General features: G+C 41.8%; 1 protein-coding gene across 1 annotated transcript in view; it reads left to right on the forward strand.

The window, feature by feature from the left end:
• Positions 1 to 25,001, forward strand: part of SH2D4B (SH2 domain containing 4B) — a 449,800-nt gene that overhangs the window by 304,418 nt on the left and 120,381 nt on the right. Inside the window, exon 5 of the mRNA XM_082266823.1 lies at positions 18,706 to 18,913. Coding sequence (XP_082122949.1) covers positions 18,706 to 18,913 — 208 coding nt within the window. The remainder of the gene's footprint in view (positions 1 to 18,705; positions 18,914 to 25,001) is intronic.

Raw genomic sequence — 25,001 nt, forward strand, 5'->3', positions numbered from 1 at the left:
CATCCAATTAAGTGTCAAAAAAGTAGTCCAAATATAAAGGCCTTTGCAAAGTCCAGATACACCACATCCACAGGCTTTCCTTTATCTAGGTGGCAGCTCACTTCATCGTAGAAGGTTAATAGATTGGTTTGGCAAGAACGATTTTTCATAAATCCATGCTGATTACTACTAATAATACAGTTTTCATTACTGAAGTCTTGTATGTGGTCCCTTAACATCCCCTCCAAAATCTTGCAGACTACAGATGTTAGGCTGACCGGCCTATAGTTACCCGGGATACACCTCGGCCCCTTTTTAAATATTGGTACCACGTTGGCTTTTTTCCAATCAGCTGGCACCATACCCGTCTGTAAACTATCCTTAAAGATCAAGAATAATGGTCTGGCAATCACCTGGCTGAGCTCTTTAAGAACCCTCGGGTGCAAGCCATCCGGTCCCGGTGATTTATTTATGTTAAGTTTCTCTAGTTTAGTTTTAAGTCTATCTTCTGTTAGCCATGGCGGCACTTCCTGAGGTGTGTTGTTTAGTTCGGCCTTACAAGCTGGGTTAGTGTAGCCCCCCGATTCTTTTGTGAAGACTGAAGAGAAGAAATTATTTAACACTTCCGCCTTTTCTCTGTCCTCAGTGGCCATATTTCCTTTGTCATCTTTTATGGGGCCAATGTGTTCTGGCCTCGCTTTCTTACTGTTTATATACTTAAAGAACTTCTTGGGGTTCTTTTTACTCTCCTCCGCTATATGTCTCTCGTGTTCTATTTTAGCCGCCCTGATTTCGTTTTTACATTTCTTATTACACTCTTTGTAATGCTTAAATGCTGCCAATGACCCCTCAGTCTTGTATTTTTTGAAGGCCTTTTCTTTAGCACTAATATGCATCTTTATGTTGGAGTTTAGCCACCCAGGGTTTAATTTTGCTCTTTTAAATTTATTTCCCTTTGGAATGCACTGGTCAATCCCCTTGTTAAGTATGCTTTTGAAGCACTCCCATTTTTCCTTTGTGTTCTTTGTTCCCAGGGTTCTATCCCAATTGATATTTTCTAGCAGCGAGCGCAGTTTTGGGAAATTGGCTCTTTTGAAATTCAGCGTCCTTATGTTACCCCTCTGCTTCCTATAACTGTAATTAATACTGAAACTTATTGACCTATGGTCACTGTTTCCTAAGTTGCCCCGTATTTCTATATCCGTGAGCAGGTCGGTATTGTTGGTAATCAGTAGGTCAAGTACCGCATTGTTTCTCGTCGGTGCATTCACCATCTGACCCATGAAATTATCCTGCAAAACATTTAGGAATTGCCTAGCCTTGGCTGAGTGTGCGGTTCCTTCTGCCCAGTCTATATCTGGATAATTAAAGTCCCCCATTATAATGACATTTCCCATCCTTGCTGCCAATCCTATCTGTAAAATGATGTCCGCCTCCCTCTGGTTGGGGGGCCTATAGCATACACCCAATATTACCTTCCCCACCGTGCCTTCCCTTTGAAGCTCTACCCATAGGGATTCTGCCTCGTCCTTAGCTCCATTATTAATATCATCCCTCATATTTACCTGTACACTGTTCTTAATATACAGACATACCCCTCCCCCTTTTTTACTTTCTCTATCTCTGCGATAAAGGGAATACCCCTGAATGGTCGCCATCCAATCATGAGAGCTGTCGAACCAAGTCTCTGTTATCCCCACAAAATCTAAGTCCTCCTCAAACATCAGCAGCTCCAGCTCTCCCATCTTGTTGGCCAGGCTTCTGGCGTTGGTATACAAACCTCTTAATTTTGACCGGTTACATATATCCTCATTTGATGTTTTTAGGCTGCTCTCTTGATTTTTCCCCATAACCACCCTGGGTATAGGAGCTCCGAACACCCTACCGCTAATGCCCCCATTTCTGCCCTCTGAAACTTGCTTTCCACTGGCTAATTCTACATCTGTACCCTCCCCCCCATCACCTAGTTTAAAAGCCCCTCTAACTTTTTGGCCATCTTCTCACCCAGTACGACTGCACCCTCCCCATTTAGGTACAATCCGTCCCTACCAAAGAGCCGGTGGCTGACTGAGAAGTCGGCCCAGTTCTCCAGGAACCCGAAAACCCTCCTTACTACACCAGCTCCTCAGCCACTTGTTAACTTCCCTAATCTCCCGCTGCCTCTCTGGTGTGGCTCGAGGTACAGGTAGTATTTTGGAAAATACTACCTTGGAGGTCCTACTCCTCAACTTAGCGCCTAAGTCCCTGAAATCGTTTAGGACTCTCCATCTTCCTCTACCTATGTCATTGGTACCCACGTGTACCATGACAGCTGGGTCTTCCCCAGCCCCACCCAATAATCTGTCCACCCAATCCGCGATGTGCTGAACCCGAGTGCCCGGCAAACAACAGACTGTTCTGCGCACATGGTCTTTGTCACAGATTACACTGTCTGTCCTTCTAATAATTGAGTCCCCTACCACCAGCACCTGTCTTTCCTTTCCCTTTCTCCCGGCCTCACTGGAGGAGTTCTTCCCCTGGCAGCTAGGGGCGTCGCTCTGCTCCAGCAATGCTGGTCCCTGACTGGTTTCCCCAACATCACACAATGGGGCGTATCTATTGGGGTGCTCCAGCCCAGGATCAGCCTCCTTGCCTTGTCCCCTTCTACCCCTCCTAACTGTCACCCCTCTAAACTGCTCTGATGCCTGCACCTCCAATACTCCGCCCACCTCTGTGCAGACCCCTGCCTGCACCTGACTGGTACGATCCTGGCTCTCCTCCGGTATGGACATTCGTCTCAGTGTTGCCAGCTGCTTCCCTATATTCAGGACCTGAGGTTCCAGGGAAGCAACTTGCTTACATTTTGCGCATTTGTATTCGCCCTTGATCACATGTCCGAGGAACGCATACATATTACAAGATGTACACCGAGTCGCATCTCCACCCCCGCCGGGCATTGTACCTACTAATCTAATCTAATGGGGATTCAGTAATTTAAGTCTATCCTATATGGCTATTTCCTGGCTTCCTAACTCTACCTTCTCACCCTCTGGTACTCCGCTACCCTCACTTGACACTCAGTTGCACAAAACTCACAATCTCACAGCCCGGTCAGTCGCACAACACTCCCAGACGTACCACCCGGTCAGTCGCACAACACTCATAGTCGCACACACTCACATTCGCACCACACTCAGTCTCACAGCCCGGTTCAGTCGCACCACACTCACAGTCGCACAGCCCGGTCAGTCGCACAACACTCTCAGTTGCCCAACACTCAGTCGCACAGCCCTGTCAGTCTCACAACACTCACAGTCGCACAACACTCACAGACACACAGCCCGGTCAGTCGCACAACACTCACAGACACACAGCCCGGTCAGTCACACAACACTCACAGACACACAGCCCGGTCAGTCGCACAGGTAGTAATAGGTACTCACAGACACTCAGGTAGTAAAAGGTACTCACAGACACTCAGGTAGTAAAAGGTACTCACAGACACTCAGGTAGTAAAAGGTACTCACAGACACTCAGGTAGTAATAGGTACTCCCAGACACTCAGGTAGTAATAGGTACTCCCAAGGTAGTAATAGGTACTCCCAGACACTCAGGTAGTAATAGGCACTCCCAGACACTCTGGTAGTAATAGGTACTCCCAGACACTCAGGTAGTAGGGGCTTAAGTGGTTAATGGCACCCGAAATGCGGGTAGCAGCTGTGTATTTTTCTGTGTGTTTTTTCTGGATGAAAAACTATTAAACACGCAACATAAAGTGTGCTTGGCTCATGTTCAAAATTTGGTTCTTCTTTAGTTCATTTTTGGAGTGGAGGGAGGCCCATTCCAATGAATGGTGGTACTCCAAAAATGCTCTATAAAAACGTGCAATAAAATGTGGTAAAACTCAATACGGTAACAACACTCAAATGTAAATGGAGCCTTAGTATGGGCCAAAGGTAATACGAATTAGAGCACCTTGTCTGAAAAGACATTTATTATTTAACCAAAAGGTTCTTGATAAACTTAACCATCTCATTTCACCCAAAGTTATTTACAGATAAGGTAAGGCAAGTATCCTGGTTACTACAGTAATCGTAAAACTGCTGCAAGTTAAAATAACCAGAGGCATACACAGTTACATCTCAACTGCAGTTTTGTGAAAGAACAAAAAATTACAAAAAGTTCCATTAAACCAGGGAGAAATCTTCGTAGCAGAGCTCCACCCAAAAGGGGAAGTTCCGCTTTAATCTGAGCCCCAAAAAAAAAAAAAAAAAACATGCAGTTTAGCATTGCAGCACATGCGCAAAAGCTTCAAATTCTGAAAAATTCCCGTCAAACTTGCAAGAAATCCAGTGAGCTCCTCACTTCATGTACACACAGACTCTACTGCACTGAAATCCCAAGCAGTGTTGTCTACCCTACCTGGCTCTCCTCTGTGGACTACAACCCTCTCCCCAAGTTACAGAGATGATGTCTGTAGTCCAACATAAGAAAATTGGGCTGATTTGATAACATACCTTGGTATTTCAGTGCAACAAAGGCCCTATGTTGTAGGCTCAAATAGAAAGTTATATGCATACTGTATTTCTTGTAGATCAACTTGTATTTTTCTGTATTTGTTGAGTTTTTTTTAAAACATATGCATGCATTGGGGAGTGGTACTTAATATGCTATTTGTTTCCTTGGGTTTTTTTTTTATTTTTGATTAGTTATATGCCCCTTTCACATGGGCATCGTCTGCTCAGTCACATTTTTTCTAAGAAAGAATTAATTAAGGGATGGCTCAAACCAGATGCAGTCCAATGCTTTTTTATTCTGCATCAACAATGCATAGACAGTGTTTAACACGGACTCCAATGGCCCTAGTTCACAGGAGGGCAGTGTATTCGAGTGCAGTCAACAATAGTAGAACATGTTGCATTTTTCTATAGGGAACACATCTGGAATGTGGCAAAACTCATCAAAAATGCACTGGAACGCAAATAATTTCAATTGACCTCAGTTGAACTTAAGAAAAAAAGAGGGTAAAAAATGCGCTTAAACGCGCAAATAACGCACCAGAACGGATCAAAAACACACATGCAGAAACACATCCAGAACACAAAAATTATGGTGTGAATCGGCCCGCAGTTTACATTAGTTTTTGCAACTGTCTTCAGTTCAGTTCAATTTTCATTCCCAAAAGACTTTGCTTTTCCTCAGGAAGCACTGGGCCTCCCATGCCACATTGCAGTCTCTGTAAATGACTTACTAAAATAAGAGAGTGCAATATCTAGTGCAGCTCTACATAAAAACCAAATAAGCTTCCATTTTTTTTGTTTGCCAAAGCTTAATTGAGCAAGCTGAAGTTTGAAACTGATTGGCTACCATACAAAACTGCGCCAGGTTTTGTACATTCCAGTTTTAGCAAAATCAACTATTGTGGAATAGACTCCCTCATGAGATGGTTCTGGCCAGCTCAGTAGATTGTTTAATGAAAAGCCTGGATTCTTTCCTAGATACACATAATATAACTGGATACTAATATTTATAGGTAAAGTTGATCCAGGGAATATCTGATTGCCTCTTGGAGGATCAGGGAGGAATTTCTCCCCTGTTGGTGCAAATTGGATCGAGCATTATTGTTTTTTTTTTTTTTTGCCATCCTCTGGATCAACTGTGGGTATAGGATTGTGTATATAGGATGGTACTGTATATATATATATATATATATATATATATATACACAGTATCTCACAAAAGTGAGTACACCCCTCACATTTTTGTAAATATTTTATTATATCTTTTCATGTGACAACACTGAAGAAATGCCACTTTGCTACAATGTTAAGTAGTGAGTGTACAGCATGTATAACAGTGTACATTTGCTGTCCCCTCAAAATAACTCAACACACAGTCATTAGTGTCTAAACTGCTGGCAACAAAAGTGAGTACACCCCTAACTGAAAATGTTCAAATTGGACCCAATTTGCCATTTTCCCTCCCTGGTGTCATGTGACTCATTAGTGTTAGAAGGTCTCATGTGTAAATGGGGAGCAGGTGTGTTAAATTTGGTGTTATCACTCTCACTCTCTCATACTGGTCACTGGAAGTTCAACATGGCACCTTTTGGTAAAGGCAAAGAACTCTCTGAGGATCTGAAAAAAATAATTGTTGCTCTACATAAAGATGGCCTAGGCTATAAGAAGATTGGCAAGACCCTGAAACTGAGTTGCAGCATGGTGGCCAAGACCATACAGCGGTTTAAGAGAACAGGTCCCACTCAGAACCGGCCTCGCCATGGTCAACCAAAGAAGTTGAGTGCACCTGCTCAGCGTCAAATCCAGAGGTTGTCTTTGGGAAATAGATTTATGAGTGTTGCCTGCATTACTGCAGAGGTTGAAGGGTGGGGTAGCCTGTCAGTGCTGAGGCCATACGCTGCACACTGCATCAAATTGGTCTGCATGGCTGTTGTCCCAGAAGAAAGCCTCTTCTAAAGATGATGCACAAGTAAGCCCGCAAACAGCTGAAGACAAGCAGACTGAGGACATGGATTACTGAAACCATGTCCTATGGTCTGATGAGACCAAAATAAACTTGTTTGGTATAGATGGTGTCAAGTGTGTGTGGCGGCAATCGGATGAGGAGTACAAAGACAAGTGTGTCTTGCCTACAGTCAAGCATGTGGTGGGAGTGTCATAATTTGGGGCTGCATGAGTGCTGCTGGCACTGGGGAGCTACAGTTCATTGAGGGAACCATGAATGCCAACATGTACTGTGACATACTGAAGCAGAGCACGATCACCTCCCTTCGGAGACTGGGCTGCAGGGCAGTATTCCAACATGATAATGACCCCAAACACACCTCCAAGATGACCACTGCCTTGCTAAAGAAGCTGAGGGTAAAGGTGATGGACTGGCCAAGCATGTTTCCAGACCAAAACCGTTTGAGCATCTGTGGGGCATCCTCAAAACAGAAGGTGGAGGAGCGCAAGGTCTCTTTCACTCCTCCATGATGACATCACGGAGCTGGTGGATGTTAGAGGAATCCAGTGGCAACCCGTGAAGCTCTGATGAACTCCATCCCCAAGATGGTTAAGGCAGTGCTGGAAAATAATGGTGTCCACAGAAAATATTGACAATTTGGACATTTTCACTTAGGGGTGTACTTACTTTTTTTTGCCAGCGGTTTAAACATTAATGGCTGTGTGTTGAGTTATTTTGAGGGGACAGCTAGTTTTCACTGTTATACCAGCTGTACACTCACTACTTTACATTGTAGCAAAGTGGCATTTCTTCAGTGTTGTCTCATGAAAAGATATAATAAAATATTTACAAAAATGTGGGGGTTGTACTCGCTTTTGTCAGATATTATATATATATATATATATATATATATATATATATATATATGTGTATATATATATTTTTTTTTTTGCCTTCTATTGCTTAAACTGGATGGACTTTTTTTCAGGCAGACTAACTACGTAATTATGTAACCCCAGTGTGTTTCTTGCTGTGTCTTGTTTTGGGCTTGATAGCAGTGGCCTCAGCCAATTTGCAGGTGAGGTGCAGCGTGGTATGGCAGCAATAACACACATAGTCCAGGTGTGATGAAAGAACACGTATTGAAATAATGCAAAGACAGTTAATACTCAATACACAATACTCAATACACAGTACTCACTACACCACAATAAACCGGTGGGAAGACAGCTCAACTGGGAACACTCACGGGTCCAGCAGCATGTAAAGAGCAGGTTTCAGCCAAACTGACAGCGCCTGTTAAGAGGGGCAAAATGAGGCCTAGTGGTCTTGTACCCAAGTGGAAAGATCTCTAGAGAAATTGTGAGCGCTGCGCTTTCCCTTCTTGTCAGGAACCTATCCCTACCGCTAGTTCTGTCTCTGCAAGACAGGGTACCTATTCCTATTCTACTCACTCGCTAAGCGTATACTAAGCCTTGGAGCCAGGGCCCTAAATGGACTCTGCCTGACCAAAAATGGCTGCTAGAGTCACATGGGGTGGCAGCATCCAATTGGATAGCTTCCCCAGTGAACCAGGAAACCATTGAGAAACCACTTCTCCTCTTGACTTCCTCTCCAACTGCAATGCTGCTACGGAAGAGCGCTACCTACAGTGGAGAATGCAGACTGCACCTGCCTACAAACTTTTGGGACAATGGACATCCTTTATCATGTTTGCCTATGTGTGGAGACGGGAGAGCATGAAGAGGAAGATTTTGGAGAGGAGATGTCTCAGCTACTGGACTCACCCTATGCTGTTGAAGAGACCTTGTGAAGCTGCACTATACTCATTTGAGACAATATCCAATGAAGTTCTTCAACTTCACAAGAAAGAGCCTATCCATGTTTGACTACATGTTGGACAAACTGCATCCACAGCTGCAGCGAATCAACACTAACATGAGAAGGTGTGTACCTGTGAATAAACGGCTTTTACTGACCCTGAGGTAAGAAGGCTAATCCTTTTTTCCCTTCAGGTCTATAAAATATTGCTTTTGTTTTAAAATTCATATATATTATTGAAGTTTATATAATCATTATTTTTTATCATATTTATTATTTTATATTATAATTTTCTATTTCATAGATGCGGATTGCTCACTGTCTCCAGCTCTGTGCTTTGCTTCCTCTGCTCAGCTCAGTACAAGTATTTGGTGATTTTGCATGGACCCTTATAAGCCAATGACTTCCTGTATGCAAAGCCTCAATGCTAATCCCAAATGTATATTTATCTGTAGGATCAATAACATACCACCTAATATTATGGAAAATATTTGGCTGTGTTTTATGCATGAAATAAAACATTTTAATATATGCATTATTTAATACAATTTTCTTGTGAACTTTCTACTCCACTTAAATATAATGCATTTTATTTGAATAAACAGAAGTGGTATTTTTTTATTTTAGCTCATTGGCATACTTATATAATCCATATGTTGCAAATGATTTGTCTATTATTTTTCTAGGTTTTCTGCAACTAACCAGTCATACACCTCCTTGAACGAACCATTACTTCCTTTTTGGAATCTCAACCAGTTCGGAGATTGTGCATAATACATGTACAGCCATTTAGGAGGAGCTGTGTCCATCAGCGATGCCAGTACTAAATAAGAACATGTGGCAGGGAATAGCAGCAGGATTTTGGACCCAGACCAACTTTCCGAATTGCATTGGAGCCCTTGAGTTCACATATAAATGTGGAGCATGTTCACATCCAAATGCCTCCTGCATCTGGATCTTCATTTTATAAATATTTTTCACTAGTTCTAATGGTCATCTGTGACATCAATTATAAATTAATTGCCATGGACATCAGAGCTCCCCCATGTTCTTGTCGTCGATGAGGCCTTTGCGCTTTCAAGGCACCTGCATAGGCCTTATGCTAAAATGAATCTAGATAGTACGAAAAAAAATTTAGTCAAATCTTTTTATTTGGTTTTCAAGAAAAATAAACAAGGCAAACGTGAATACAAATACATAGATTGCAATGTCACATAACAAAGGAAAAAGAAAAAGAAAGCATCAATGCAGTAAAACAAACATGTATGGCATATGGCCACGAATATGGCCCAAAGAGAGTAAACCTCTGACTTACTTAACCTTCTCAAGCGAACATCGTAAGGTATCGTCATCTAAAGCAGTAAGTTGCACATAGTTGCATATCTGCCCGAGGGAGGAGGGGGGAAGCCACTTTCCAATTTCACACAGTGGGCTCAGCCACATCCTTCAACACCATAAGGTGGGCGCCCCATACAGGGAACATGCTGCGCCCCCCGACTACATCATGGGCCCCCCTCCCACCCGGGCTCAACCTCTCACTTCGCCAGATATCAATTATATCTAGTGTGAATCTGGTTTTTGAATAAATTCATTCCAGATAGACCACCTGGCCTGAAATTGTCGCATCTTAAAATCATTGATAGCTAAAGTTTTTTCATAAATATATGATTCTCCCACTAGTTGGATAACTTCCCTCTGGGAAGGGAGATCATTACTTTTCCACTTACGAGCTATAGAAAGTCTAGCGGCAAAGAGAATATTCTGGACCACCGTTCTGAATTGGGGAGGGTATCTGTCAATGTTGATTCCTAGAAGGGCCTGCTCCACTGTCACTCTGTTTAGCATCCCAGTCACCCCTGCTACAAGTTTGGATATAGATGTCCAGAAGCCCCTCAAGGAGATACACGACCACAGCACATGTAGCAAGGTGCCCACTTGCCCACATTGTCTCCAGCAAAGACTGGACGCCCCCTGACAGAATTTGGCTATAGTATATGGCGTTTTATACCACCTGAGGTGTATTTTCTGAAGCCCTTCCCTAAAGTTAGAGCATCTAGTATGTGCATAGGTAAGTTTGTAAGACCTCAGCCATTGCTCTTCCGAGAATTCCTGCCTAAGTTCGCCCTCCCATTTATGATGGTAGGTGCTTTTCTTAAATGAATTTTTGTCCTGAAGAGCAGTGTAGAATGTGCCTATACCCTTCAAGTTTTTGTTAGACCCGAAGCATAGGGAGTGGATCTGCGTTGGGACAGAAAAGCTAGTTGTATCTAGGGTAGAGATTAAATGGGAAGCCCGGTGGAATGTGAGATACTCCTTGGCAAATGAGGGGAATCTATCACACCAGTCCACAAATGAAAAACCCATGGGGGTTTGTGCGACGTCCTGAATTGTATGCAGGCCAAACGAGGACCAGTGTGCTAGATTCAAGTTCGGGGAAAGGAAGGAAAGAGCCGTCAGAGGGACAGGGATGTCCATTCTCTGAGCTGCTGTAGTGCTGTGGGCGAAAAAGTATTGCCACGCATATATCGTGGCTAATACCGTCGGGTGCGTCACAGAGTATTTATAGTTAGATATAGGAATACTAAGTATAAGATCGGCCAGTGTTCCAGGTGCAACCACCGATTGCTCCAGCTGGTTCCAGTTGGGTGCGTGAGTTGGATTCACGAAAAAAAATTTAAACTACTGGCTGAGCCATGCAAGGCACCTAATCAAACATTCTTCTGGACTCTTGGCAAGCAAATGGCATATTTTCCAAACCACATTGCAATGTAGCCTTGAGAACGCTGAGTTAGCAATCCAGGCTTGCTTTGTCCTCCATAACATTATCCATGACAAGGAGGGAAGATGAGTTCTCCCTGCCCTCTTTATGTTATTGCAGAGCGCAATCAAGCAGCTCATATATGTATTACTTTGAGGGAAAGGTTTTCCTGACTATTTCCAGCAGGAAAGAATTTTCTGGCAGTATATCTGTAAAAAAGTATACATTTGGTATTTGTGTATTGATTTTCCAACCAAAGAAAATAAAATTGCCTGTGATTGTATACTGTATGTCAAATTTTTGTTTAAATATAATTGTTTAAGCTGTTCTATAGCATTTAAAAAAGACAAACACGTTATATTTCCAAAATGAATTTGGTAAAATTTTAAAACAAAATTTTCCTTATTTAGGAAAGAAACCTATTCAAAACGCATAAAGTCCTATGAAAACAAACATTTTTTTACACCAAAAATACTGTTTTTTTTTTTAATACTTACAAATCCTGGTAAAAATGGGACGGTGAAAATGGCATTGGAGGCTGGGCAGAAGTCCCATAGCTGGAATGGCTCTGCGATTGAGAGGAATTGGAGGATTGTGAAGGGAGTTTGAAGTTGGATGATACGTGCCCTGTGAGGACTAACCAGTGAGTAGAGGAACTAGGAGGCCTCTGCGTATGCTGAAATTAGCCGTGTGACTGGAATAGGGAGTGTGCATATATGGTTGCTGATATGGTTGAGTTGGCATAGGTGGAGCATCGTATTGAAATTGCTGGTAAGGCCTCTAAAGGGGATCAGCTTGGGCAATATTTGCCAAGGGATTTCCTGGACCCCGCATTCACTATATCTTGTCTGCCACAGAACATGGAAATCGCAGTCCTAGGACTTCTATTAGTGTGTTAAAGCTTGTAGGAGGAATTTACATTCATCTCTGACTGTCCTTTGAGTCTACAGGACCTCTAAACCTCTGTCTGGACAGTGGTGATTGGCCCTGTGCTGATCACATGCACCCTCCCAAAAACAAAACTCTCTAGCAATACATGCCAAACCGAGCATGTGCAGAGTGCCCCCAAGGCTCTGTTCTATCAGGAGATGGATTGGAGACAGTGGAATAAGTGGAGGATCAGAGAAGACAGGATCAAACAGCCTTTTTACACAATGCCAAGGATTACCACCTTAGGTTCCACAGAGAGTATAACAAGCATGCTTTACTACACACACAGGCTGATTTCACTAATGTGGATTTCAGAACACTTTAAATAGGGCTAGTTGGACATCCAACTGTATTTTCTTTGATGCTTTATCAAAGACATGGTAAATAGTCCTCAGGAATTAGCATTCCTATTATTTGGATCATTGAATTGGTCCTTTATTTCCTTTCTGCATGAGGTGCGCTTTTTCTCTATGAAGGACAACATCACTGTGCCCATCTCCCCATTTTCTGCCTCTCTTCCACGATGAGAGGTTCTTGATGCGGTTGGTCTCCCACAACAAACCTGCATAGGAGAATAATAATCTTTAACATAAATGCCAATTTAAATCACATACGTATCTCAACAAAAGTGGTCATATTCTTCGTGTTATTTCAATCCTTCACTACATTCTTATGTTATGTGCATGTTATATGCATGAAAGGGTCACTCATATTGTCAAATGTACAAGGGCACATGATTTTGCTTTTTAAGTACTGCAATGATGCCTTGGTGTACATCTGAATATGGTGCATGTTGTATAGGATTCTTACATGCACATAATGTCCTCAACTTCTGGATCTTTGCGAAAGCCAAGGACTGTTGACGCCTCCACAGCCTGGGACTTGCCATTTCCCTCTTGTGTTACTTCTTCCTCACCTCCCCCACACTGCTTTTGTCTCCCCAATGGTTTCTTCACCATGCTCCTCTCCTTTAGAGACATTTGATTTTGTACTAAAATTAAGAAATAAACATATATTTTATACATATGGTAACTGAATCCGACCGTAGATAGATCAACATTTGTTGTTTTCAGGACAGAACATCCAAACTTGAATCAAGGAAATTTATGCTCCAATGTCCAAAGTGACTTTTCTTAGGCATCCCAGCATGAGGCCTTTTACTACCTATTTAATTTTTACCCAAATTAAATAGGTAGTAGGTCTACGTTGCTGGACCCAGGGGATCCACAGTACCGCAGTAGCAGCACAGTGATTAAAGTATTAAAGTATCCCCCCCCAGCTCTCTGAGCTCCTTAAGCAGCTGAGAACAGAGGGTGCGTGATGACTTATGAGAAAGGGGATTATATTTTTGTTTTCACACACAAATGTTTTGCCTTTTATTTATTTTTTTAATATAATAGTATATATTTTACAAGGTGAGGGTTTTCATATTCTTTAAGCAAGTGTGTAAAATATGAAACTCACAAAAAATACTTTAAGGTAAACACTGCAAAAAAGTCCAAAATATATGCTCAATGGAAAAGCATTATACTTTTCCTATAAAAGATGCATAGACCAGACAGATTTTAATAGATGTTCCAACAAATACTCTAATTAGCTCAGCAGTGACACGTTAAATCCCAGGCTACTAGTTTGCCCTCAAGGCTGTTCTGGAAAAGCATAGCTGTAGGCTTCACGGAATAGCATCTTATTCTCTTTCTCTCTCTCTCTATATATATATATATATACATGTACACACACATACAACAAATATATATATATATTCATAGTTTTGTCTTTACTTACATTTTAATAAAAATATCATAAAATCATTTATACTAATTTGCTTGATCCTGTAATTAAATTATTTTACTTCAAGGCTACCTCAAACAAAGCTGGTATTTTGTAATTTTTTTTCTGTTCAAAATACCCTCTAATTAGCACCATGCAGGGTATGCAGTTGTCTTTCCCAGCTTATCTTAGCCTTGAGCAGTGAAACCAGACCCTGCTCTGCCTCTAAAATTAAACAGTAAATTACTCATCTCTAGAGAAGTAATTTGTTAATTGGTGTTCAAGTTTATTTGGTCAGTCCTAAATTATACTGAAGCATCTGCACTAAGTTTAACAAGCAGTCGTTCAAAATAAATAAATAAATAAAAATAAAAACAAACAAATAAAAAAAATAAAAAAACAGATTAGGAAAAACATGCTTAGAGCAGAAAAATTAAAAAGTGGGTGTGGCGCTGCTCTATAGAGGAAATTTTTAATTGATTAATGCTGTGTATGTGTAAAAAAAAATATATATATATAATAATAAATAAATATACACCTGGTACCGATTATGTGCCAACAAAGTCCCAAGTGCTGAAACCTTACCTAATTAGATAAAGAAAATTAAAAATATCAGCAAATGTAAAGTGTGGTAAACTCATAAGCATGTGCAAAAGTGCTAAATATTTATACACGGTTTTACAGTACAAGAAGTCCATATATAATTAGTTTGCAAATAAAGTGACAGATACTCTGTAAGTGCTTCAACAGCCGTGTGCATTCATACATTCATGCCTTGTGCTTCAACTCGTGCTCCCCCTCTTTTGCCGCACTCACCAGAGAGCTCTCCCCCACGAAGGGGTAAACAGCATTTACAGCACACACTGGCTGAGACAGTGGATCCCAGATCCTCATTTTGTATATCTCTCCTCTCTCCTTCAGTTCCTCTGCCCCATTGCCTCATACACATGTAGAAATAGTCCCCCATAGTGTGATACCATTTCATTTTTTTTTTATTTTAAATAATCCAAAAACGCACTTACATTAAAAAAAGCGATCAACAGCATTAAAGACCAGGAAGTCTAGGACGCAATGTGCTCCACGGACCCTAACTAGAAGTGATGCAATGACGCTGGAAGCTCTGCCCCAAACATTTCGTCAGAATGACATCATCAGGAGCGGTGCAACCTTGCTACACTTTCTAGGTTTATGCTTACAACTATAGGTGAATGTTGGTCAAGTCAGTGAAGGGATTAGACCAACATTCCAATATAATTCAGAGAAAAACAGGATGAGGATTCCCCACTAGGCAGCTTTTTAGGCCTATAGTATATCAAAATACAGAAATCTCTTTTGTTAAAAGGTCTAAGTACAAATTTTATTGAAAAACATAATTAAAAAATGTTATGGCTGATATCCATGAAACATAGACAGTATAGGTATAAGGTATAAGGTATACAAGAACTGTACTGTACACTGCCAATACAGGACAAAATCCATCCATCCAAACATCAGGGGGACAAAGCTTTCCCTCCTGAACCAGACCCTGCATGTATGATACACCACCTTTTGTCTCCGGGGCAAGCATGTGGATGTGCTGACTATTTGTGTAGATACTACCTTATGAGAATCCTGGCCTAAAACCGGCCTGCTTTTCTGGGCTGTCCTTGCCATGTCTTCCCAGGTTTAGACATAGGGATACATTGTCTCCCTAGTGTTTAGATGGATGCTGACGCAAGTCTTTTAATCTTTTGGCTATCACCATTTGTATATTGATCAGTATATTTCTTCTCAGTCAGACCTGCTTTACATGCACCCCTGATGAAAGAATGAGATCCTGAAATGCGTTGGGTACTTGTAGGGGACTACCACTTGATAAATCATGGTTCAACCACATTTTGTCCTGTATTGACAGTGTACAGTACTGTTCTTGTATACCTTGTTTTTACTTGTTTCATGAATATCAGCCATAACATTTTTTTAATGTTTGTTTTCAATAAAATTTGTACGAAGATCTTTTAACAAAAGAGATTTCTGTATTTTGATATACTATAGACCTAAAAAGTCCCCTAGTGGGGAATCATTCTCCTGTTTTTCTCTAGGTTTAGACTTGAAAAATCACCTTAGCTTGCCTGTTCTAAACTGTTATTTGCTGAAATCAAATTGGCAGTTATTACCTTTGGTAAAAAATGCCTGCATGTGTTCATTAATACAAATTTTGCCTGGACTAATAATGCATGAAGGTCCTGTGGAGCTCCTTGGATTTTAAGGTCAGTCTAAACATAAGGCTTCAACTTTACTCCAAACCTAAAGCCCCATATTTCCTGTCTCTAAGTTCTGCTCCTTACTGTTCAAGTGCTAAATTCCACAACCTCTACTGCCCATTTATACTCTGGAATTTGACAGTTGAATGACAGGGGTAAGGCTTAGCCTCAGGGGTGGGGGTTTAAAGCTGTTATAAAGCCAAAAAGGTAAAAAAAAGCAGCTCCCCAAGCCCCCCATTAAATACCTGATCCCAATCTCTATCTGGCGCTGTGCCTACTTGCAGCAGCTCTTCTCCACTCCCTCTATTTTCACTGAAGCCTTGGCAGCATTGGGAGCCATTGGTTCCTGCTGCTGGCAATCAAATCCTGTGAGGAGGGAGCAGGCATGGGGCCGAGCTGCAATGTGTGTGTCTTTAGACGCACACAGCCCGGATCAGGATTGGAGCTACTTGACTTCCCCTATAGCAAATGGTTTCTTATGGAGGCACTTGGACAAGAGGAGGAGCAAAGATCGCTAGTGGGGGACCCCAGAGATTCCAGGCCATTCTAGCAAAACTGTTGCAAAGAGACATGTTTGTTATTAAAAAAATAATAACTTTTACAATCACTTTAATCTCAACTTGGAGAAAAGCTGAGGCTCCACAAACAACCTAAGCCTGAGATCCAAGGAGTACAACATGAACACAAGAATCCACTTGAGGACTAACACAGGTACTTGTAGGTGCCACAAGAGACCTTGCCTTAAAGAAAAATTCCAGATATGGTACATTTGTACCAAAGTACATTTGTCCAGCTTGAACCAATGTGATTATGCATATACCATATCCATGGGATCCCCCTTAAAGCTGGAAACCACTGTAGTGGACACCACTACTACAGTGATCTGCACTGGCTTTCTGATTGGATTAGATGGAGAGCATGATGTCACTACCCCATGTCTCCCCCTCATCCAATTAGAGAACACCTTGTAATCATTAGGAAACTGCAAAGCGATCTTGGAATGGTTCCTATGTTGAGCACAGGACCTGGAACTTAATGCAGATTATTATAGTATCAGTATGTAGCGGGGTTAAACATGCCTAAAGACACTGTTTGATATGTGGGAAGGAACTAGGCTCCCTCTAGTGGTAGCTGCATGGAATTTCCCGGGCTGTGACTTCCTTTTCACAAGATGAAGAAACTACATCTCCCAGGCTGCTTTGCAAGATCCAGGGTGCACGGCTGCACCGCACGGCACTATGGGGGAAGTTATTTAAAAGGAAGAGAGAAGCGCGCGAAGGGGGCGCCTTTCTGCGCTGGACTCTGAGGAACCAGCGAGCGAGAGTGAAGGACTGACACTGGATATTGGGCCAGAGCCTCTTAGCCTGGAGGGACGACGTGGAACCGTCCCATCTCAAGCACGAGGCACATTCCTGGAGGTCATACTGCTGTTTGCAGAGACCGGAAGTCATGCGCCAGAAGGACCTCGCGCGGCTGGCATATAGCCACAGGACTGAGACCGCAGTGGAAGCGCGCGAAGGAGAAACTTCTGTTGGTGAGAGGGCACATGCCCAATAACTGACTTTATCTGCCGAAGAGATAGTTTTATCTACAGATAGCGGTAGCGCAACAGGAGGTGATAAAACCCCGGGGTTTATCAGCATACTTTCTCAGGAGACTCATAGACAAACAATAAGGTCTGTAAAGGAGTCGCCAGAGGCTTATCTCTCTCGCAGAAGTTATTGCCCAGTTACGCAGACACCCTGCGGTGACAACTAACAGCTCGTTGTTTTTCTTTCTCTTGATCTTTATTCCTAATCTGGATTACAAATGAGCTCTATTCAATAACCTTGCTAGCGAAGATCAACAAGAAAGAAGAGAACTCTGGGGGAGGGACTCAGATAGGCCTACCTACCTGGTACTGTGTCTAGCCTTAATGCAGGAGGAGTGTGGGGGTATTCTTTTACCTTTTTAAAGCTGTTTTAAATAACCTTTTATGGACTTGTATTGTATTGTATTGTATCTCCCCTATTCAATTTGATATATAGTAAACTAAGTTTGGTTAATTACAATCCTGTGCGTTGTTCCATTGTGTCACCCAGAAGGACTACCATTCAAGAAGGTAACAAGGTATTGTTGCATAGTGAAGTATTGTATTCCAATCTGTGTATCCATTTGATAGTCCAGTCCTATTCTGGGTCAGTTGTGCCTGAGGAGGGATCGAGCCAATTTGATTGGGTTGTTAGGCAGGGTGTAGACCCAATAATATAATCAGCAGCTCCTGCGGGGGTGGTGCTACAAGTATCTAACAGTGATTTCCAGCTTCTAGACGGTTCCCACAGGTATGGTATTCGCATAACTACATTGATCCAAGCTGGCTCTGGAATTCTTCTTTATGCACCGTTGTAATAGGTGACTGTGCACATGGTATGCAAATAAAAGATAGGAGACTGATGGTCAAGCACCAAGATGAGGAGTGGCCAATTGGCAGCTGACAAGCGGGTTAAAATCCTAGTTCAGATAATACTTATCCAGAGAAATGGAGACCAGTACTTTAAGGAGAAATCATTTCATAACTTTAGATTTATTTAATTTAAAAAATATCAATGATTTATTTACTTTTCTCCTAAAACAAGGAAGATTGTAGTATAATTCATGGGGAATTCTCATATTTGTCTTCGTAGAATCATTTATTTATGATTGCAGTGTTATTATGTATAATGCATAGCACTGTAGGAGCAATTCTGTATAATGACCTAACTTTGACTATTCCTGTTGCAGTACGCAAGTCAAAGGCAGCCGATGAGGAGCGCAAGCATAAAGCCCGCAGAGCACGAGCTGAATATCATCGACAATCTCTTCGGGCCATCCAGAAAGGAAAGGTAGCTGGGCTTAGTAATCTTTTTCAGAATACTGCTTTAAACAATGGGCAGGAGCCTACCCAAGAAAATTGCAGTACACCCCCAATCAAACTTCAAATACCAGCCGAGTAAGTAATGCATAATGATTTTTTGCTTTTTAAGGTATAACCACTTTTTAGCAACTGCATTAAAGTTTTTGAAACTTCAGATAAATAATCAAACACATATGGTATATGAGAGATATATAGTGTTGAAACAAAGATTGGAACTGCAGCCAAAAAAAAAAAATAAATCCTGCAACAGCCAGAGATGAGATTTAGTGGTAGTTGGTGAAAGGAGCACCCACAATCAGCAATAAGAATCCAACTTGGATCAAAAGATCATCATTTTATTGGTAGCAGAACATGTGTGTCTATCATCCATAGCTTCATCTGCCCATACTTAAAATGGCTGTCTACACATGTTAAAGCCAACGCTTTTGGGGGAACAGAGACTCTCCCTTCTTCAGGGCATAAATGTTGCTATTTGTATCGTCAAAAAAATATGCTGTCGGTTGCAGATACGAATAGCAACATGTATGCCCTGAAGAAGGGGGAGTCTCTGTTCCCCCAAAATGTGTTGGCTTTAACATGTTCTGCTACCAATAAAACGACAATTTTTTGATCCAAGTGGGATTCTTATTGCTGATTTTGGGCGCTCCTTTAACCGACTACCATTAGAACCTTTGGAAACGACCACTAGGCCGTATCATAAGGTAGCAACTCACACCCCTTAACAAGGGTCCACTATCTTTTTTCATCCAGTCGGGCCTGATTGATTGGGAGTTTATTTCCCCAAGTGGCCCTCTCTCACCTACCACCCACCCAAAGACCCTCTATCGAGCAGGTCAGTCCAACGCAGCCATCAACTTTTCAAAAAAAACTAGAGATGAGATTTAGGAAGTTCATTTTTAACAAGAGGCTGTATTTGCTATGGAATGCCTTATTAGTGCAGCACTCACATTTGCTGTGTGGGCAGCCATTTTAAGTATGGGCAGATGAAGCTAGCACCTTTTTCTTTCGGGATATGGATGATAGACACACACACACACACTCACAGAGACCTAGACCTAGACACAAACACACAATCACAAAGGCTCACACAGCCATACAATATATTACCAAATGTATTGGGACACCTGCCTTTACACACACACACACATGAACCTTAATGGCATCCCAGTCTTAGTCCGTAGGGTTCAATATTGAGTTGGCCCACCCTTTGCAGCTATATCACTTCAACTCTTCTGGGAAGGCTGTCCACAAGATTTTGGAGGATTGTGTGAAGGTGTGTCTATGGGAATGTTTGACCATTCTTCCAGAAGCATGTATGTGAGGTCAGGCACTGATGTTGGACGAGCAGTCTCCGCTCTAAGACAAAATCGGAAACAACAAGCATTTATGAATAGAGCAAGCTAATTTTGTTGCTAGAAGTAGGGTTCAAAGCATTGTCTAGCACCTACAGACACCCCATCTTGGAACATACTGTGTCTTGGGGTGAAGGCAATACGTCCAACCATATGTTTTAATTCAAATAACATTAACAAGAGAAATAATAGATTCAGTTGTAAGAGTGTAAATATTGGGATTGGTATTATTGGTACAAGTTTAATATAGCACTAGGTGGAGTATAAGAAAGGGGGATAGGTTGAAATGTTATGGGCATATTTTATATTAACAACAAAGGTAGGGAACTAGGGGGGAAAGGGAAGGGGGGGGGTGCAGTATAAACCTTCTGCAGCATACTCATTCACTGATAATGAAGGCAGAAGTTTAACACTCTGTACAGGGAGAGTGTCAATGAGCGCAAGAGATCTGGGAGGCTGTAGAATAAGAGGATTAATACAGGAATAGTGGATGTAAGCCTGGTTCGGAATTTAGGTCAGAGGCAAGGAAGCTGCAGGGAAAGGTTGAGGGGGAGAAAGACTGAAGAGCCAAGGGAAAAATAGGGGAGAAGGGAGTTAAAAGAAAAAGGGGGGGCAGAAATAGGGGGGAAGAGGTAGAGATAGGAGGGGGAAGAAGGGAGAAGGATAGAAGAGTTAGTGGGGTGGGCAGGGAAGATAAAAGGGGGGGGGAGACTGAAAGGTACGGGAAAGTAAGTTCACTAATAAGGTTATGAATGGAATAGGGTCTCGTCAAAGCCAGGGGGTAGGAAATGGGTCAACCAGGGGTTCCAGAGCTTTTCAAATTTGGGACTCTATCCAATAGAACTGCCTCTTTTTTAGCATGGATCATAGCTTGGGTGATTCTATGCCTTGTTGCAAGTGTACACATAGAGGATTTCCAGGAGTCTCCACTCGAATTCATCTCAAAGAAGTTCTATCTGGTTGAGGTCAGGGCCAAGCCCAACCCCTGAAACACAACCTCACACCATAAACACCCCTCAACCAAATGACTTGGACCAGTGCACAAAGCAAGGTCCATAAAGACATGGATGAGTGAGTTTGGGGTGGAGGAATTTGACGGGCCTGCATAGAGTTGTGACCTCAACCCGAAAGAACACCTTTGAGATGAATTTATGCGAGACTGCGAGCAAGGCCTTCTCAACCAACGTCAGTGTCTGACCTCACAAATGCTCTTCTGGAAGAATGGTCATACATTCCCATTGACACACTCCTAAACCTTATGGACAGCCTTCCCTAAAGAGTTTAAGCTGTTATAGCTGCAAAGGGCGGGCCCACTCAATATTGAACCCCACGGACTAAGACTGGGATGCCATTAAAGTTCATGTGTGTGTACAGGCAGGAGTCCCAATACTTTTTGTAATATAGTGTGGGCACAGAGACACACCTTGCCAGTAGTGTTCTAAACCTCCTCGTTGTGCCCCGTGAATCACTATAGTATGATAAAAGTCCGAGCTTGCTCTTCTAACTATGTACAGGGGCCTCTGGACACTCCCCGTTGCCCACCTTCTCCACTCTCTCAACCACACAAGCACAGTTTCCCAGCCTCGGGACATGCTTCTCTGCCCACCTCGGCAGTGATCCTGAGCATCTGGATATGCCTCCTACCCACCCTCTCTGCCTTCCTCTGCACTCTGAAACATAGATTCCTAGCCAGAGGGCATGCCTCTCCACCCTCCTCCTTCATCAACTGCATTGAGCTTTAAGGAGGGAAAAAAAAAAACACTTTCTGAAGACTTCTGGGTATACTGACGATGATATCCCAGGGGTTATTGGGAGCAAACACTGTCATTCTCCTAGGTGATCGAAGTAGGAAGTACAGCAGGAGAATTTATAAAATGGTGTTTAAAAAGCCAAAACATTTTTTTTTTTTTTTTTACTATCCATTAGTATTAGAGGAGGGGGATATAATTCCATCAAGAAGAACTTTAAAAATAGGCTTAAGTTCTGCTTTAACTCCAGGCAAATATAAAAGACACTTTGAATGTAGCTTTGTGTTTATTAATATATCATTTCATTTTTTAAAGGCTTTTTTTTTTTTTTTTTTACCCTAATGCATTCTCTGCATTAAGGTAAAAAACCTTCTATGTTCAGCTCTCCCCCCCCCCCCCCCCAGCACCCCTAATTACTTAACTGAGCAAGATTTCGATACAGCACTGCACTCTCTCTTCACTGGACATGGGGGGCAGCAGCTGGAGCCCTTGGTTACTGCTGCTGTCATTCAAATTCAGTGAGGAGAGAGGGAGGTGGGGCTGAGCCGCACTGTGTGTGTTAATAGGCGCACACAGCCTGGCTTGGGATCTGGCACACACAAGTGCAACCATAGAAAGAGGCTTCCTATGGTGGTACACAAAGCAGAGGAGGAGCTGAGAGCACCAGAGGGAGACTCGAGAAGATGAGGATCTCGGCCATTGTATGCTTTGCAGGGGTTTTTGCCTTTCTCTGGATCAACTGTGGGTATAGGATTGTGTATATGGGATTGTATGATTTTTTTTTTTTTTCCCTTTGGTTGGTTGAACTAGATGGACTTGTGCCTTTATTCAACCAGACTAACTATGTAACTTTGTAACAAAACTATTGCACAGAGCAGGTAATATGACATGTTTTTAACCACTTAAAGACCAGGCCTGTTTCTGAAATTTGTTGCTTACAAGTTAAAATCAATATTTTTTGCGAGATAATTAGACTCCCCTAAACATTATATATATATATACACACACATATATATATACACAGTGCCTTGCGAAAGTATTCGGCCCCCTTGAACTTTGCAACCTTTTGCCACATTTCAGGCTTCAAGCATAAAGATATAAAACTGTAATTTTTTGTGAAGAATCAACAACAAGTGGGACACAATCATGAAGTGGAACGAAATTTATTGGATATTTCAAACTTTGTTAACAAAAAAAAAACAGAAAAATTGGGCGTGCAAAATTATTCAGCCCCTTTACTTTCAGTGCAGCAAACTCTCTCCAGAAGTTCAGTGAGGATCTCTGAATGATGCAATGTTGACCTAAATGACTAATGATGATAAATAGAATCCACCTGTGTGTAATCAAGTCTCCGTATAAATGCACCTGCACTGTGATAGTCTCAGAGGTCAGTTTAAAGCGCAGAGAGCATCATGAAGAACAAGGAACACACCAGGCAGGTCCGAGATACTGTTGTGGGGAAGTTTAAAGCCGGATTTGGATACAAAAAGATTTCCCAAGCTTTAAACATCCCAAGGAGCACTGTGCAAGCGATAATATTGAAATGGAAGGAGTATCAGACCACTGAAAATCTACAAAGACCTGGCCGTCCCTCTAAACTTTCAGCTCATACAAGGAGAAGACTGATCAGAGATGCAGCCAAGAGGCCCATGATCACTCTGGATGAACTGCAGAGATCTACAGCTGAGGTGGGAGACTCTGTCCATAGGACAACAATCAGTCGTATACTGCACAAATCTGGCCTTTATGGAAGAGTGGCAAGAAGAAAGCCATTTCTTAAAGATATCCATAAAAAGTGTCATTTAAAGTTTGCCACAAGCCACCTGGGAGACACACCAAACATGTGGAAGAAGGTGCTCTGGTCAGATGAAACCAAAATCGAACTTTTTGGCAACAATGCAAAATGTTATGTTTGGCATAAAAGCAACACAGCTCATCACCCTGAACACACCATCCCCACTGTCAAACATTGTGGTGGCAGTATTAAGGTTTGGGCCTGCTTTTCTTCAGCAGGGACAGGGAAGATGGTTAAAATTGATGGGAAGATGGATGGGGCCAAATACAGGACCATTCTGGAAGAAAACCTGATGGAGTCTGCAAAAGACCTGAGACTGGGATGGAGATTTGTCTTCCAACAAGACAATGATCCAAAACATAAAGCAAAATCTACAATGGAATGGTTCACAAATAAACATATCCAGGTGTTAGAATGGCCAAGTCAAAGTCCAGACCTGAATCCAAATGAGAATCTGTGGAAAGAACTGAAAACTGCTGTTCACAAATTCTCTCCATCCAACCTCACTGAGCTTGAGCTGTTCTGCAAGGAGGAATGGGCAAAACTCTCGATGCGCAAAACTGATAGAGACATATTCCAAGCGACTTACAGCTGTAATCGCAGCAAAAGGTGGCGCTACAAAGTATTAACTTGAGGGGATGAATAATTTTGCATGCCCAATTTTTCAGTTTTTTATTTGTTAACAAAGTTTGAAATATCCAATAAATCTTGTTCCACTTCATGATTGTGTCCCACTTGTTGATTCTTCACAAAAAATTACAGTTTTATATCTTTATGTTTGAAGCCTGAAATGTGGCAAAAGGTCGAGACTCTGGATAATACAATGGTGGTCATTGCACCATTTTATGTCACACAGTATTTGCGCAGCTGTCTTTAAATTGCATTTTTTTTGGAAGAAATACTCTTCACTTATTATTTAAAAAAAAAAAATGACACAGTAAAGTTAGCCCAATTTTTTTGTATACTATGAAATATGATGTTATGCCGATTAAATAGATAGCTAAAACATGTCATGTTTTAAAATTGCACGCACTCGTTGAATGGCAACAAACTAAAGTACTTAAAAATCTCCATAGGCAATGCTTTAAAAAATGTTAATGGTTACTAGTTTAGAGTTACAGAGGAGGTCTTTTGCTATAATTATTAAACATTTTTTCTTATTATTTTTATTTATTTTTACACTGTCCCTTTAAAAAAAAATATCTGATCACTTTTATTGCTGTCATAAAGAATGCAAACATCCCTTGTGACAGTAATAAGCAGTGACA

The sequence above is a fragment of the Pelophylax lessonae genome (genome assembly GCF_965119305.1).
Source record: "Pelophylax lessonae genome assembly, chromosome: 9".
In the NCBI taxonomy this organism is placed as follows: Eukaryota; Metazoa; Chordata; class Amphibia; order Anura; family Ranidae; genus Pelophylax; species Pelophylax lessonae.